The following is a 14,473-nucleotide window of genomic DNA, read 5'->3' on the forward strand; positions in this document are numbered from 1 at the left end:
AGGAGATTGTGTAGAGATCTGGAAGGCTCAGGAGCTTGAAGATGCTGCTACAAAAGCTGCCAGTGAACTCTTCAAAGGTCAGGGGCTCCATTTATATGGCCCTTCCTTAGGAATTAGAAATTCCCTGGTCGTCTAGCAGTTAATCATCTGGAATCACTGCTGTGGTGCAAGTTCAATCCCTGGGTCAGGAACAAGAAAGAAAGAAAGAGAGAGAGAAAGAGAGAAAGAGAGAAAGAGAAAGAAAGAATAAAAGCTGGAGGGAAATAAGGGATTGAAGTCATGACTGTTCTCCTGAGCAAAAAGACATGACAGGAAAGGGGCTAGAGTATTCTTTGGCTAAGGAGCTGTTTCAAAAGTCAGAAAAGCCAAAGATCAGAGAGAGTAAGGACCAAAAGGCAGTTGGATACGATGGCTGGATTTCTCTCCGAAACACATCTTGCTCTCCAGGTTTTGTAGGTGGTGTCAGTGTTCACTGAGGACTCAGGTAGTGCTTCTTAGACTTCTAGTCTTTTAAGGGACCATATTCTCAGGAAAGAGGTTACATAGCATCTCCTGATTTATCTCTGACTTCACAAGTGGCTTTCCGTTACTGAAAACATTGACATGTCTCTTTCTGCTTCCAGCGCCGAGTGGACCTTCTTCAGCTGATGATTAACTCCCAGAATTCCAAAGAAACGGACGCCCATAAAAGTAACCACAGAGGGGTCAGAGGGGCCCCTGTGGGGAGGCCCAGAGGAAGGGGGTGGTTCTGAAAATGTGCAGGAAGTTTTTCCAGGCAGATGAGCATTTCTGCCCCATTGAAGAAAGTCACACGTTCAGAGAGAAACGGTAGCCAGAGGTGCTTCCTAGAAGTGGGCAGGCGCAACTTTGTTCAGAGCTTGAAGGGCAAGTGCAGCAAGGAGGTCAGGCCCAGAAGCCAGTCCTGGTCTGTGCATCCCCTACAGCGGAGCCTCTGGGGCCCTTGTTTCCAGTGTGGACGCTCAGGCTCCTCCAGACCCACTGAGTCAGAGCCTCTGCCTGGAAATTTGCATCAAGGCTTCATCACATCAGGAGGCACAAGCCCCAGTGCTGGTGACCTTAACTTGGAACACTTGGGAAATTCGTGTTCACTAGATTACTTAAAGTTTAATTTTTTCCTGTGATTAATAAGTAACTTGTGGGAGAAGCCTTTGAGACTGTAAATATCCTGTTAATCATCAAATTGTCATCTACTGGTTTTTCAAATGTGGATAGTTCTTGACTGAAACCTTTGTTGCTGTGATGGTGGCAACACCATGGCTTTCTACAAGTCCATCATTTTTCTGGATTTATGAGTTGATATTCTTTCGAAGGGAGCGCTCCCCATCCTCCCTCATCCCCTCATTTGTTTATTTAGTTATATTATGATGATCTCATGCAGAGCTAACTTACTCTCTTACATAATTCTTTATTTTGATTCTCAAATTGTCCGAGGTTTTATTCACTGGAGTTTTCAAGTGTGATCCTTCTTCTTCTTCAATCTTTTCTTCTTCCTCCTTAATCTTTTTTTTTAATGGACTATTTAAAAAATTTTTTTAAAGCAGTTAGGTTCAGAGCAAAACTGAGTGGAAAGTACAGAGATTTCCAATATACATCTGGTCCACAAAACACACAACATCCCCCATTATCCAAAGATAATACCGGAGTTGTGCACTTGTTGCAATCAATGAATGTACGTTAATACATTAGTATCACCCCAAGTCTATAATTGACCTTAGGGTTCATTCTTGGTGTACATTCCATGGGTATTGAAAAATGTGTAAGGAGGTATCCCCACGATTACAGCATACAGAGTATCCAGTATCCTTTCAATCTATCGTTTTCAGGGAACTTCCTTTCTGAAGTAAGGCAGTTCGGGTTTCTCTTTTAATTCCCCTGAGCAGCCCTGGAACCAACCATTTCTCCAAGGAGCTCTGGTTCCCTTTACTGAGAAACGGTATTTAGAAATCAAAGTCTGGGATCTAGGATTCTCATTGCACCCTAAAATGTCTTTCATCTCCTTTTAGGTCTGTCTGATGAAGAACTTGTGGCCCAAGGTGTTATTTTTATTTTTGCTGGCTATGAAACCACTAGCAGTGCTCTCTCCCTCCTTGTGTATGAATTGGCCACTCACCCTGACGTCCAGCAGAAGCTGCAGGAAGAGATTGAGGCAACTTTCCCCAATAAGGTGAGTGATGATACCTGCCTCCTCGCCCCTTCTTGGGAGATTTTTGCCCAAAAAAGGTGAATCTCAAATCTTTAACCTGCACTGTTTTGGAAGGATCTAAAGCATACAAAACAGAAAAAAATAGGACTTACCTGCTGCACACAGATCTATAGGTACTGTGAAAAAAGTGCTGGTACTGGCATGTCATATATGATATGTCATGTAAAAGCCACACAGTCTCAGTGGCATCTGATAGGAAGCATCTATCACTCCAGTGTCTGCATAGTTATCTGTTGACTTGGCTGGACTTGCTTTGGTCAGACTGTTGCTCATCTGGGCTGGCCGTGGCTCAGCTGGCCTGGCTGACTCAGCTCCACACATCTCTCATAGCCCATGTCTGCTTCTAGGGCAGTGGCAGGTGTCAAGAGCAAGAACCCCAATCATGTGGGTATCCTCAAAACTCTGCTAGCATCACACTGAGCCCACTTCCCACTGGTTCAAAGTGAGCCACCTGGTCAACCTGAGTCAGAAGAGGAGGGTGCCAAAATGCTAGATGGCAAAGGACGTGGACCCAGGAAGGGGTGGAAAACTGGGACCTTTAATTCCGTCTACCACCCTGGGACCAGGAGGAGGTGTGAAACAACAAGGGCATAGGAAAGGAAATAGAGGACATGAGCTTGGGTCCTGGCTGTGGTTTTGGACAAGCCTAGAGTCCTAGGTCCTTCAAATACAAGGTAAGGATGCATCCTAGGACCTCCCTGGTTTAGAGATGGTCTGTCGTCACTGGTAAATGCCATATTGGGATGCTTTTGATGCAATAAGATGAGAAGGTCACTAAGAGACAAACACTAGTAAAGCATTGGGTTCTCCCCTTTTTAGTGTATTATAATAACAATATTCTTGCCTAACATTTGCTTCTTACTATATACATCTATTCTGTATAGGTCTCTATAGGTCTGTTTTCTACTTATAAATGAATCTGAGTTTCATAAAATTCTGATTTAAGTCAGGAGAGGCTAGGTTATGCCTCAGTAACAGATGAGCCGCCAAATCTCTGAGCTCTCATAGCAAAGATTTAGTTCTAATCCGCATTTCCTTGCGCAAAATGGATTATCAGTGGAGGATGGGAGTCCAGATTCTATTTCACACAGTTATTCCAGGAAACTGACTAGAGGTCCCAGCATCCTGGACCTGCATTATCTGGACACAAGGTCTTCGTGTTTGGGGAATAAGGACCTCGAGCACTACTCACTGGCTTTTCAAGTGTTTGGTTCCTGAATTGACATAACCACCTCAGTTCACAGCCCATTGGCAAAGCTGGTTTCCTGTAACTTCAAGTGGACTGGGAAATAAGGGGACCATGTGGATATTGGGGAGCAGTGAATGTCTCTGCCACTCAACCCTAGGAAGGGTCAACTCTGATTACGTCCATGCAGCATTTCAGAAAACTGAGCTATAGAGGGATGAAGCACTTGCATGCACCAGCCTTGTGCCTGGTAGTGAAGATGCCAAGCTGGGAGCCAGGGTGTTGGCTCCTGAGCCTTGTCACCCTCTACAGTATTACCCCTGAACTATAACCCCATGTGACAGCTCCATATCACCCTTACCATCTCCGATCTCTGCCCAATCTGGAGTTCTTGGTGGGTATGGAGCCCTGGCCTCTGGGGCTGGAGTGGCCTGTTTAGACCCTCACACCTTACAGTCAGACCTGAAGGGACAATAATGGGGCTGAAGTGGGTGCTCCGATCCTCTTATAACTTTCTCTGGAACTGAAATTGTGTTCCTGGTAGCACCCATTTTACCTTTCTATTGCTTATTTGGTTTAAAAAATAACTGGTTTCTCCTAAACTTATTTATAGAGATTGTATAATGTATAGTGTCTTCACATTTTACATGTATATTCAAGAGAATTAACAGTCATTACTTTTTAACCTTAAAACTTTCTGTTAAATAGGAAAATTGCACTTTCACACATACCCTTTCCTTAGTACAGATGTGTGGCCTTTCTTTTAAAAAGGTGACTTTGGCATATTTCACTTAAGAGTAAAGGTCATATTCTAAAAACTGATTTGAATTTTGGCATATTTCACTTAAGAGTAAAGGTCATATTATAAGAACTCTGATTTGAAAGATACATGCACCCCAGTGTTCATGGCAGCACTGTTTACAACAGCCAAGATATGGACATAACCTAACGTCCACTGACTGATAAATGGATAAAGAAGAATGTGGTGTGTGTGTGTGTGTGTGTGTGGATCCATAATATTACTCAGCCATAAAAATAAACAAAATAAGCTATTTGCAACAACATAGATGGACCTGGAGATGATCATACTAAGTGACAGAAGTCAGACAAAGACAAATATCATATAATGTCGCTTATATGTAGAATCTAAAAAATGATACAAGGAAACTTATTTATAAAATAGAAACAGACTCACAGACTTCGAAAACAAATGTATGGTTACCAAAGTGGAAGTGGGAGGGCAGGATAAATGAGATGAAGAGATACCCACTACTCTATATAAAAGAGATAAGCATCTACAACTTACTGTATTGCACAGGGAACCATATAGTCAATATCTTATAATAAACGAGAATAGAAAAGAATGTGAAAAAGAATATACGTACATATATGTATAAATGTATAAATGCGTCGCTTTGCTCCACACCTGAAGCATTGTAAATCAACTATACTTCAATAAAAAAGAGTGAGGGTCATATTCTATTAGTCACATTTTTTCTTATAAGGAAGAAAATACACTGCATGATGATGTGTGGGATTTTGGACCCTGTTTAGGGAATTGTCCCTAAAGAGTTTCCCATTGTTGTAACAACTCCACCTATCTCAGTGGGCCATTGAACAGGTCCAAGTACATGATAGATATTGAAATGTCTATAAATCATAAGATCCTTTACCGTTTATAGAGTATTCTCTGGAGCGCCTTAACATTTCAGTAGGACTACGTAGACTGAGTTGAAGGTTGATCCCAAATCTTAATTTATCAAAACTGGTTTCTTTCTTCCCAGGCACCTCCCACCTATGATGCCCTGGCACAGATGGAGTATCTTGACATGGTAGTGAATGAAACTCTTAGATTATACCCACTTGCTGCTAGACTTGAGAGGTCCTGTAAGAAGGATGTGGAAATCCATGGCGTGTTCGTTCCCAAAGGGACCGTGGTGGTGGTGCCAGTCTTCGTGCTTCACAGAGACCCAGACCTCTGGCCAGAGCCTGAGGAGTTCCGTCCTGAAAGGTACGAGACCCCAGGGAAGGGGACCTACCCTGATCCTCTTTGGTGCTTGCATAGTCTGTCAACTCTTATTATAGGTGACAAATAGGTGATCATGCAGTCATTTATTTGTATATATTTTGTGATTAGAAGATTTTTCTCTTTAAGAGTGTTCATTGTTTGACTCAAAATTATACTAACTCTAGAAAATTACAGTTGTTTGCATTCCTAATACCTTAAGATACCCATCAATATGTAGGATATATCCCTATGGACATTTTTCTATATATATAGATTCTTAATACTTTGAATGGCATTATATATAATTTGATTTTGTACTTACACCTGATTTAACAGTAAACTCTAAACAACATTCTATGTATATAGATTTGCTTCATATGCCATAATTTACCTAACAGATATCTTATTTTAGGTGTCTAGTCTTTTATTTTCTTTAAGCCATTCTGTATGTTCTCTTTAGCTCTTTGAATTCACCACCAGCGTTCCCATGTTGCATTTTTTTTCTTTTTTTTAGTTTCCCCAATACATTATTTTTTTCCTACTGTACAGCATGGTGACCCATTTACATATACATGTATACATTCTTTTTTCTTACATTGTCATGCTCTATCATAAGTGACTAGACATAGTTCCCAGTGCTAACACAGCAGGATCTCATTGCTAATCCATTCCAAAGGCAATAGTCTGCATCTATTAAGCCCAAATTCCCTGTCCATCCCACTCCCTCCCCCTCCCCCTTGGCAACCACAAGTCTCTTCTCCAAGTACATGATTTTCTTTTCTGTGGAAAGATTCATTTGTGCTGTATATTAGATTCCAGATATAAGTGATCTCATGTGGTATTTGTCTTTCTCTTTCTGATGTACTTCACTCAGTATGAGAGTCTCTAGTTCCATCCATGTTGCTGCAAATGGCATTATGTCATTCTTTTTTATGACTGAGTAGTATTCCATTGTGTATATATACACCACATCTTCCTAATCCAATCATCTGTTGTTGGACCTTTGGGTTGTTTCCATGTCCTGGCTATTGTGAATAGTGCTGCAATGAACATGTGTGTGCATGTGTCTCTTCCAAGGAAAGTTTTGTTCAGATAGATGCCCAAGAGTGGGACTGCTGGGTCATATGGTAGTTCTATGTACAGTTTTCTAAGGTACCTCCATACTGTTCTCCATAGTGGTTGTACCAGCTTACATTCCCACCAACAGTGCAGGAGGGTTCCCTTTTCTCCACAACCCCTCCAGCATTTGTTATTTGTGGACTTATTAATGATGGCCATTCTATCCGGTGCGAGGTGGCATCTCATGGTAGTTTTGATTTGAATTTCTCTAATAATCAGTGATGCTGAGCATTGTTTCAAGTGCTAGTTGGCCGTCTGTATATCTTCCTTGGAGAAATGTCTATTCAGGTCTTTTGCCCATTTTTCAATGGGGTTGTTGGCTTTTTTGCTGTTGAGTTGTATATGTTGCTTGTATAGTTTAGAGATTAGGCCCTTGTCAGCTGCATCATTTGAAACTATTTTCTCCCATTCTGTAAGTTGTCTTTCTGTTTTCTTTTTGGTTTCCTTTGCTGTGCAAAAGCTTGTCAGTTTGATTAAATCCCACTGGTTTTGCAAATCAATGAAATTAGAACACACCCTCACACCATGCATGAAAATAAACTCAAAATGGCTTAAAAACATAAGATATCATCAAATTCCTGGAAGAGAACAGAGGCAAAACATTCTCTGACATCAACCTTACAAATGTTTTCTCAGGTCAGTCTCCCAAAGCAACAGAAATAAAAGCAAAAATAAACCAATGGGACCTAATCAAACTGAAAACCTTTTGCACAGCAAAGGAAACCATTTTTTTAAAAAAACCTTGCCTTCACTTCCATTTCCTCCAGCATTATTGTGGAATGCAGGCTGGGGACCTAGAAGCCTCATCCCTGTGGATCAAGCAGCCTCACTGAGGATGGAGGTGCACACAGGCCCGGGTGCTGTCTGTGGCAACAGTCCTGGGCCAGCTCCTTCTACTCAGTATTTGTTGCCCTTCTGCAGAGAAGTCCTCTCAGACATCTGAGACTTCCTCCTTGGAGGGGTTGAGCATCCTCTTCCAGGAATTCGGAGCCAAGGTCTGGCTTGGACACAGCTTGGACTCCAGAGGGAGTTAATGCTTCCCATTTGAGTATCAGGAGCAAAATTTGGAGAGAACTTTTAGGGCACTAGCTGGGATCTAGACTTTTATCGTCCCCTGACTATAAGCTCCCTGATGGCAGGGACTTTGCCATATTGGCCATGGTGCCCCTGGTGCTGACATAACCTCTACCCGTAGCACTTGTTGAAAGAGGAGGTCAGAACCAAGTCTTCTGTGTTCCGGGCCAGGGAGCCTCCAAGCTCAGTAGCGCCCCCTCCTGGAGCTTCAGGAACCTAAAACCAGAGACCGCTCTGCATTTCTCTGACTTGTTCAGATGTCAAGCAGAGAGTTCGTGCCTCCCTATGTGTCAGGGCCTGGGCCAGGCAGTGAGAAATCCAAATGTTAAAAACAATGCCTATTATGGAGAATATTGGACATATACACAAGTATATATGTATTTGATAGACACAGAATCATATTCTGTAGGTACAAGTTGATACAAGTCTATGGCATACTTTTGATGTGTCTGTATGTGCCCATTTCCTGCCCAGCAGCCATCAGCCCATGTCTCTGCCCTAATCACATACCACTGCTGCCCTTCTACCAAATCCTATATTATTTGAAGTCACATCATCAGTAAATATTCCAGGATGTTTTGCAACATAGGGTCTGTTTAAAATATATATAACAACAGTGCCATTGGAACTTTCCCCACATCCACATTGAGAAGTCAAACTTGAATAAAACAGAGGTCTAACCATCAAGGAATGTATAGGCTACTGGAGCAGATTGGCAAAAGGACATCAGTGATTATACTAAAGTGAAACATGTGTCCACTACATCTTCTGACCTAAGCATCTTCTGTGTGTGGGAGAGAGAGAGAGAGAAACAGACAAGTAGAATGCAATGACACAAGGGGAGGGGAGGAAAATAACAACTTAAATCCTCAGAGATGTTTCACCTGCTTCCTTTCTCCACAAGCACCTGACCAATAGAAATATCCATGGAGGCAGAACCCAGGTGCCCTTCAATCCGTCTCGTTTCCTAACTACCTTTCCGAGCATGATCGTGTCACCACCCTGAATACAATTTTGTGTTTAGGGATACATTTTTTTTTGGAAGCAACCAAGAATAATTTATTAGCCAGTATTCAAAATTTTAGTACTTAAAACGGAGTAAATATTGACATATCTCTTAAGTTGCATCTAAATGCTGAACTAAACTTTAAACAATAGAAAATTTCTATTCAGTAGAAAGTCTTTATATATGTGTAATTTATATATATAAATATGTAACTTATATATAAATATATATGTAGTGTATATAAATACATGTGCAACCTATATATAAAAATATGTATGTAATATATAAATATATGTAATATACATAAATATATATGCAATATATGTATGTAATATATGTAAATATATGTAATATATAAATATATGTGTAATTTATATAAATATATATGTAATTTTTTCCCACATAGGTTATTACAAAGTATTGAGTAGGTTTCCCCGAGCTGTACAGTGGGTTCCTGTTACTCATATGTTCTATTTTATTTTATTTTATTTTATTTTCCCACTGTACAGCAAGGGGATCGAGTTATCCTTACATGTATATATATATATATATTTTCCCCCACCCTTTGTTCTGTTGCAACAACTCATATGTTCTATACAGGAGTGTGTATATGTTACTTCCACCGTCCAAATTCCTCCCTCCCTGCCAGTGCGTCCCTGCTGGTAACCCTAAGATTGTTTTTGAAATCTGAGTCTCTTTCTGTTCTATAAATAAGCACCCTTGCCTCACTTTTTCTCAGATTCCACATATAAGGGATATCATATGATATTTATAAAGATACATTTTATTTAAATGCATTCATTTCCTCTCCTCAACAGGACTGAAAGCATCTGCAGGATGAGGAGAATGGGAAGGAATGGCCCAGCAGTTAAGTTAAAACCTCAGACCCAGTGTTTTGTTTCATTAACTTTTGTTTCTTCGCCTCTTGTGGAACCAGGTTCAGTAAGAAGAACAAGGACACCATAAATCCTTACACTTACCTGCCCTTTGGGACTGGACCCCGCAACTGCATTGGCATGAGGTTTGCCCTCATGAACATGAAACTCGCTCTCGTCAAAGTCCTGCAGAACTTCTCCTTCAAACCTTGTAAAGAAACACAGGTCAGACAGTTACCTATCTGCATTAATAGTGTTTTATTGGGAGGGTCTCTGTCTCTCTCGCTCTCTCTATATGTTACTTATTCAAAGAAAAATGTATTCTATTAGCCAAGAATCTATTTGGAGCCATCTGTGACCTTAAATTGTCAGTTAGCTCTTCAGGGCTAAGTCTGTGGCTTTGTAAAGACCCAACTATGAAGGTCAACTGGGGTCCATTCAGTTAGCGTGGCATGACGTGGCTACATGCAGTCCATGAACTTGAGCAACACTGTAAATTTGGTTTCAAGTCCTCTGGAAGGAAAAAGACGTGTGTGCACAGTCATTGTAGAAATGATCATATCATGACCTTTCAGTGATGCTCTTCTCCCCCAGAGCTTACAGAAGCTCTCCCTGCAGAGGTTCTCGGCCACTGCTAGTTAATGAAATTGATGGGGCGGCTTTAAAACTAATCCTGATGCCTGCATCAACGCAGACATTCTAAAATAATTCTCCCAGAGTGTTAAATCCAAAATAACCTGTTGATTCTCATGTGTGCCCAAAGTGAGACTCCCTGATTGAGAGCATTTCTGCCAGATGTGAAGGATCCCACAGTCCCCTCACCTGCCAGGGTCCTGCTACCATCACGCTGGGCTCCCTTTTCATTCCAGTAATAACTCTGTGTATGTTCTTCCCTCTCTCCCCCCATTGTGCTCTCACCCTTCAAGTTCTAGTTCAGTCCCCAAGCCCCTCCATGGAGCTGTCCCCATCCAGTCCAGGGCCCATTCTCCCCTCTGCTGTGTCATCACATGGGTCCTACCAGCTAACTTAATACTTCATAATTGAACCATTTCCTTTGCACCTTAGAATGTCTTTAAATCCAACGCCTCATTTTATTCCTTTTATATACTTCCGAAGGTGCCTCGCAGTCATCTGGGTAAATGCTTAAAGAGAGACTTGCCATTAATTTAGAGCTCTTGGATATAGATTTTGAGTAGTTTGAACTTTAAAACATTCACAAATGACTTTTGTGTACATGCTTGTTTTTTGTGTGTCTTTTTATCTGCAGGGGAAATAGACACATACCATTTGGAATGTTAAAATAGGAAGTGTTACAGTTATAGAAAAATCTGGAATCTCTCCTCTGAGGAGAACAGACAACAGTTTCCATTGCTTCATAGTAAGCCCGGACCTATAAGAAGGCTTATTTCTAGGACTCCGGCTCTTTAGAAGCAGCTGCTCCCTTGAGTAGGTTCTCAGGGAAGAGGTCAGAGATGGTCCCCATGATACTTGTGTGCATCTGTGTGGCATCCTGTACATGCGCACAGACAGAGGGCTCAGCCCTGAGAGAAAGGGAGCCTCTGGCACACATGAGAAGGGCAGATGCCCCCTGCAAGCTCCACCCAATCAGCCCCAGGCTGGGGCTTCTCCCCTCTGTGACAATTTGTCTGCCCTTCAGTCAACTGAGTTAGAAGGTCACTCTGTGGGCTCCCCCAACACTGAAGGAGTGATGGGGTGAGAATGGGGCTAAAGGTGTCAGACAAAACACTGCAGGTCTGCAGAGGTTCAGCATTTGCACTACACTTGGGAGCCAGAAAATATTAAACAACAGGCATAATGCTTCACAAACACCTCTTCCCATCACAAAACTGCCTGGGTTTTCTACTGAGAGAGGTCCTTGGACTCTTTAGAAGTCGAGGAAGGCACATACAGTTAAAATGTGTGCTACCCATTCGGGATTACCTTGCAGATTCCATCATATGCAAAATTATGTCCATATCCTTTTTCAAGAAATTTTGCCACAATGCCTAAGATTATAGTACATTTTTAAAACTCAGCATTTTAACTTAAAATTTAAATCAATAAAGAACACAGCCCACCTGATTTTGTATCAAGCATGGTGCAGAATAGGGGCTCCGTAGATATTTTGTGGAATGAATGATGAATGAATGTATTCACTGTTCAGTCTTTTTTTTCTTAAAGCATTTTATCAATTCATATTTGAGTTTCTTTTTTTTTCTTTTTTCCTTTTTATTTATTTATTTAACTTTTTAAATTTTTTTTTTGTCTTTTGAGGGCCGCACCCATGGCATATGGAGGTTCCCAGGCTAGGGGTTGAATCAGAACTGGAGCTGCCAGCCTACGCCACAGTCACAGCCACGACAGGTCCAAGCTGCGTCTGTGACCTACACCACAGCTCATGGCAATGCCAGATCCTTAACCCACTGAGCGAGGCCAGGGATTGAACCTTCATCCTCATGGATACTAGTCAGATTCGTTTCTCCTGAGCCAAGAACGGAACTCCCACTATTCAATCTTGACACAGCTTAGAGAACAGATAGAATCAAAGTTAGGCAGGGGGAGTTCCCACTGTGGCTCAGCAGAACTGAATCCAACTAGTAACAATGAGGACGCAGGTTCAATCCCTGGCCTTGCTCAGGAGGTTAAGGATCCAGCATTGCCATGAGCTGTGGTATAGGTTGCAGATGTGGCTCGGATCCTGCATTGCTGTGGCTGTGGCTAGGCTGGCAGCTAAAGCTCCGATTGGACCCCTAACCTGGAAACTTCCATATACCATGGGTGTGGCCCTAAAAAGCCAAGAACAAAAACAAAAAGATAGGTAGGGAAAATTGAATGAAAGTGGTCAAAAAGTACAAACTTTGATCTATAGACGAATACTAGTATTGTAATGTAAAATATGACTATTGTTAATATTTCTGTGTGGTATGAGTAGATCCTAAGAGTTCTCACACAGGGAAAACAGTATTTTTTCTTTTTCTCTTCTTTTTCTATCTATAAGAGATGATGAGTGTTAATAAAACATATTGTGGTAATCATTTCATGATATGTTTAAGTCAAATCATTATTCTGTACACCTTAAATTTAGGCATTGCTGTAAGTCAGTTGTATTTCAATAAAAGTAGAAATAAAAAAATTCTAATAGGACATAATAAAGGAATACTGTGAACCACTTTTTTCCCCCATATGTTTTATAACATATATGACATAGACCAATTCTCTAAAAGAGGCAAGCTATTAAAATTCAGTCAAGGAAATATAGGCAGCCTGGCCATCTCTGTACGTATTAAACCTATTGAATTAGCAGTTTCAAAAATTGAATATATACGCTGCTACAAGTAGCTTTAACATGTTTGTAGAGCTATTGTCTATAATGTATCTTGTCTCCTTTGCTTCTCTTGGTGGTGGTGCTTCCTTACTAGGTTCTCAACTGCTTGTTTCACTGTTGCAGATCCCCCTGAAATTAACCACGCAAGGGCTTACACAACCTGAAAAACCTGTCGTTCTAAAGATTTTGCCCAGAGATGGGACCGTAAGTGGAGCCTGACTTTCTCTAAGGACTTGGGCTTTGATGGTCAAGCAAGCTGCATCCCAGAGCACCAGAGGTTTATTTACTTCGTGATGAAATCAACAATGAAGATGGGCTTGATCTACTGTACTTGATGGATGACTAGGGATTCTGCACATTCATTTAGCTTCTCAGGGTCTGTGTGGAGTGTTACATATGGGCACTAGTGGAAGCTGGATAAGCAGACACAGCTTATCTGGTTCTCACAGGATGGTCTCCATCCACCCCCACCTAGTATCACCTCCTCTTCCTGGGTGCTGATCAGAAGGAAAATTTCTCAGCACTTGTATCCACAGACTTTAATGGAAATCAGAAATATAGTGGAGACTGAAGTGGTGAAATTTAGACGACTGATTTTGTTTTGAATCGTCTCAATATTATGTTGATCCAGTCATTAAACATCTCTTTAAAAAAGTATTATCTGATGCCTTTGTGCACATCAGGGGGAATATGGTACCTGGAATCCAGGAGAGTCTGTGCCTAAATGCTTCTGACCAGCACCGTCACTGGTAGGTGGGGCCTTTTTCAAAACTCCAGTGTGATAGATCCATTAACTAAGAGTTAATCGACAGACTTTGCCCATTGCTTGGAAGGTATATTCATAGTTTAAATCTATCTTTTTTGGAGTGCCTATTTTTCATACCACTTTATATTCCACCCTTGGTTCTCAACTGTCTTTTAACAAAATGAATATGGAATAAAAGGTGGCTGATTGGTCAGTTGATGGGGCAGAGTGGCTACAAGCACTGGTCGGTTTCAGTGGGTATCAGAAGCTGCACGGGGCTCTTCCTTTCCCTTTTTTCTCCTTCCCTCTCCTTTCCTTCTGCTGCCTCACCCGCCTTTCAGGAAGATCCAGTCCTAAAGCCAGGAGGTGGGGCACCAAAGGTGGGCAGCCTCACACTGCAGGGCAGGAGTAGAGAAGGGGGCAGAGAGTTTCCAAGTCAGAGACCAAGGAGGGAGTGGAGGGTGTCCAGAGGGATGGCAGCCTGGCACAGGTGTGGGGACCCAAAGGACTCCCTAAGAAGGGTGGCCTGTAGCAGCACCCAGAGTCTAAATAGGGTGGGAGATCCCAAGTATGTGAGGAGGGTGTCCAGGCTTAGAAAGGGATGGTTCAGGGAACTGGCTCCTTAAAGGGGGATTGACCAAGGAAGCAAATATATGAAGGATGGTGGAAGCTAGAACTCTCCCTGTTGGAGAAGGAAGTCACTGATTCAGAAAGGGAGAAAAACCAGAATAAACCCAGGGAATCAGAGATTGGGAAACAGAATGGCGTTCCCGTCGTGGCTCAGCAATTAACGAACCTGACCAGGATCCGTGAGGATGCGGGTTTGATCCCTGGCCTCGCTCAGTGGGTTAAGGATCAGGCGTTGCCGTCAGCTGTGGTGTAGGTCACTGACAAGGCTTGGATCTGGTGTG

At 41.9% G+C, this 14,473-nt stretch overlaps 1 protein-coding gene across 1 annotated transcript in view; it reads left to right on the forward strand.

Annotated features, from left to right (window-relative positions):
* The window catches only part of LOC125127076 (cytochrome P450 3A29), a 40,230-nt gene extending 26,756 nt beyond the window's left edge, over nucleotides 1-13,474 (forward strand). Inside the window, exons 9-13 of the mRNA XM_047779604.1 lie at nucleotides 624-690; nucleotides 2,025-2,185; nucleotides 5,195-5,421; nucleotides 9,555-9,717; nucleotides 12,941-13,474. Coding sequence (XP_047635560.1) covers nucleotides 624-690; nucleotides 2,025-2,185; nucleotides 5,195-5,421; nucleotides 9,555-9,717; nucleotides 12,941-13,036 — 714 coding nt within the window. The 3' untranslated portion in view covers nucleotides 13,037-13,474. The remainder of the gene's footprint in view (nucleotides 1-623; nucleotides 691-2,024; nucleotides 2,186-5,194; nucleotides 5,422-9,554; nucleotides 9,718-12,940) is intronic.
* The last annotated feature ends 999 nt before the right edge of the window (nucleotides 13,475-14,473 follow it).

Source organism: Phacochoerus africanus, chromosome 5 (assembly GCF_016906955.1).
Source record: "Phacochoerus africanus isolate WHEZ1 chromosome 5, ROS_Pafr_v1, whole genome shotgun sequence".
Taxonomy (NCBI): domain Eukaryota; kingdom Metazoa; phylum Chordata; class Mammalia; order Artiodactyla; family Suidae; genus Phacochoerus; species Phacochoerus africanus.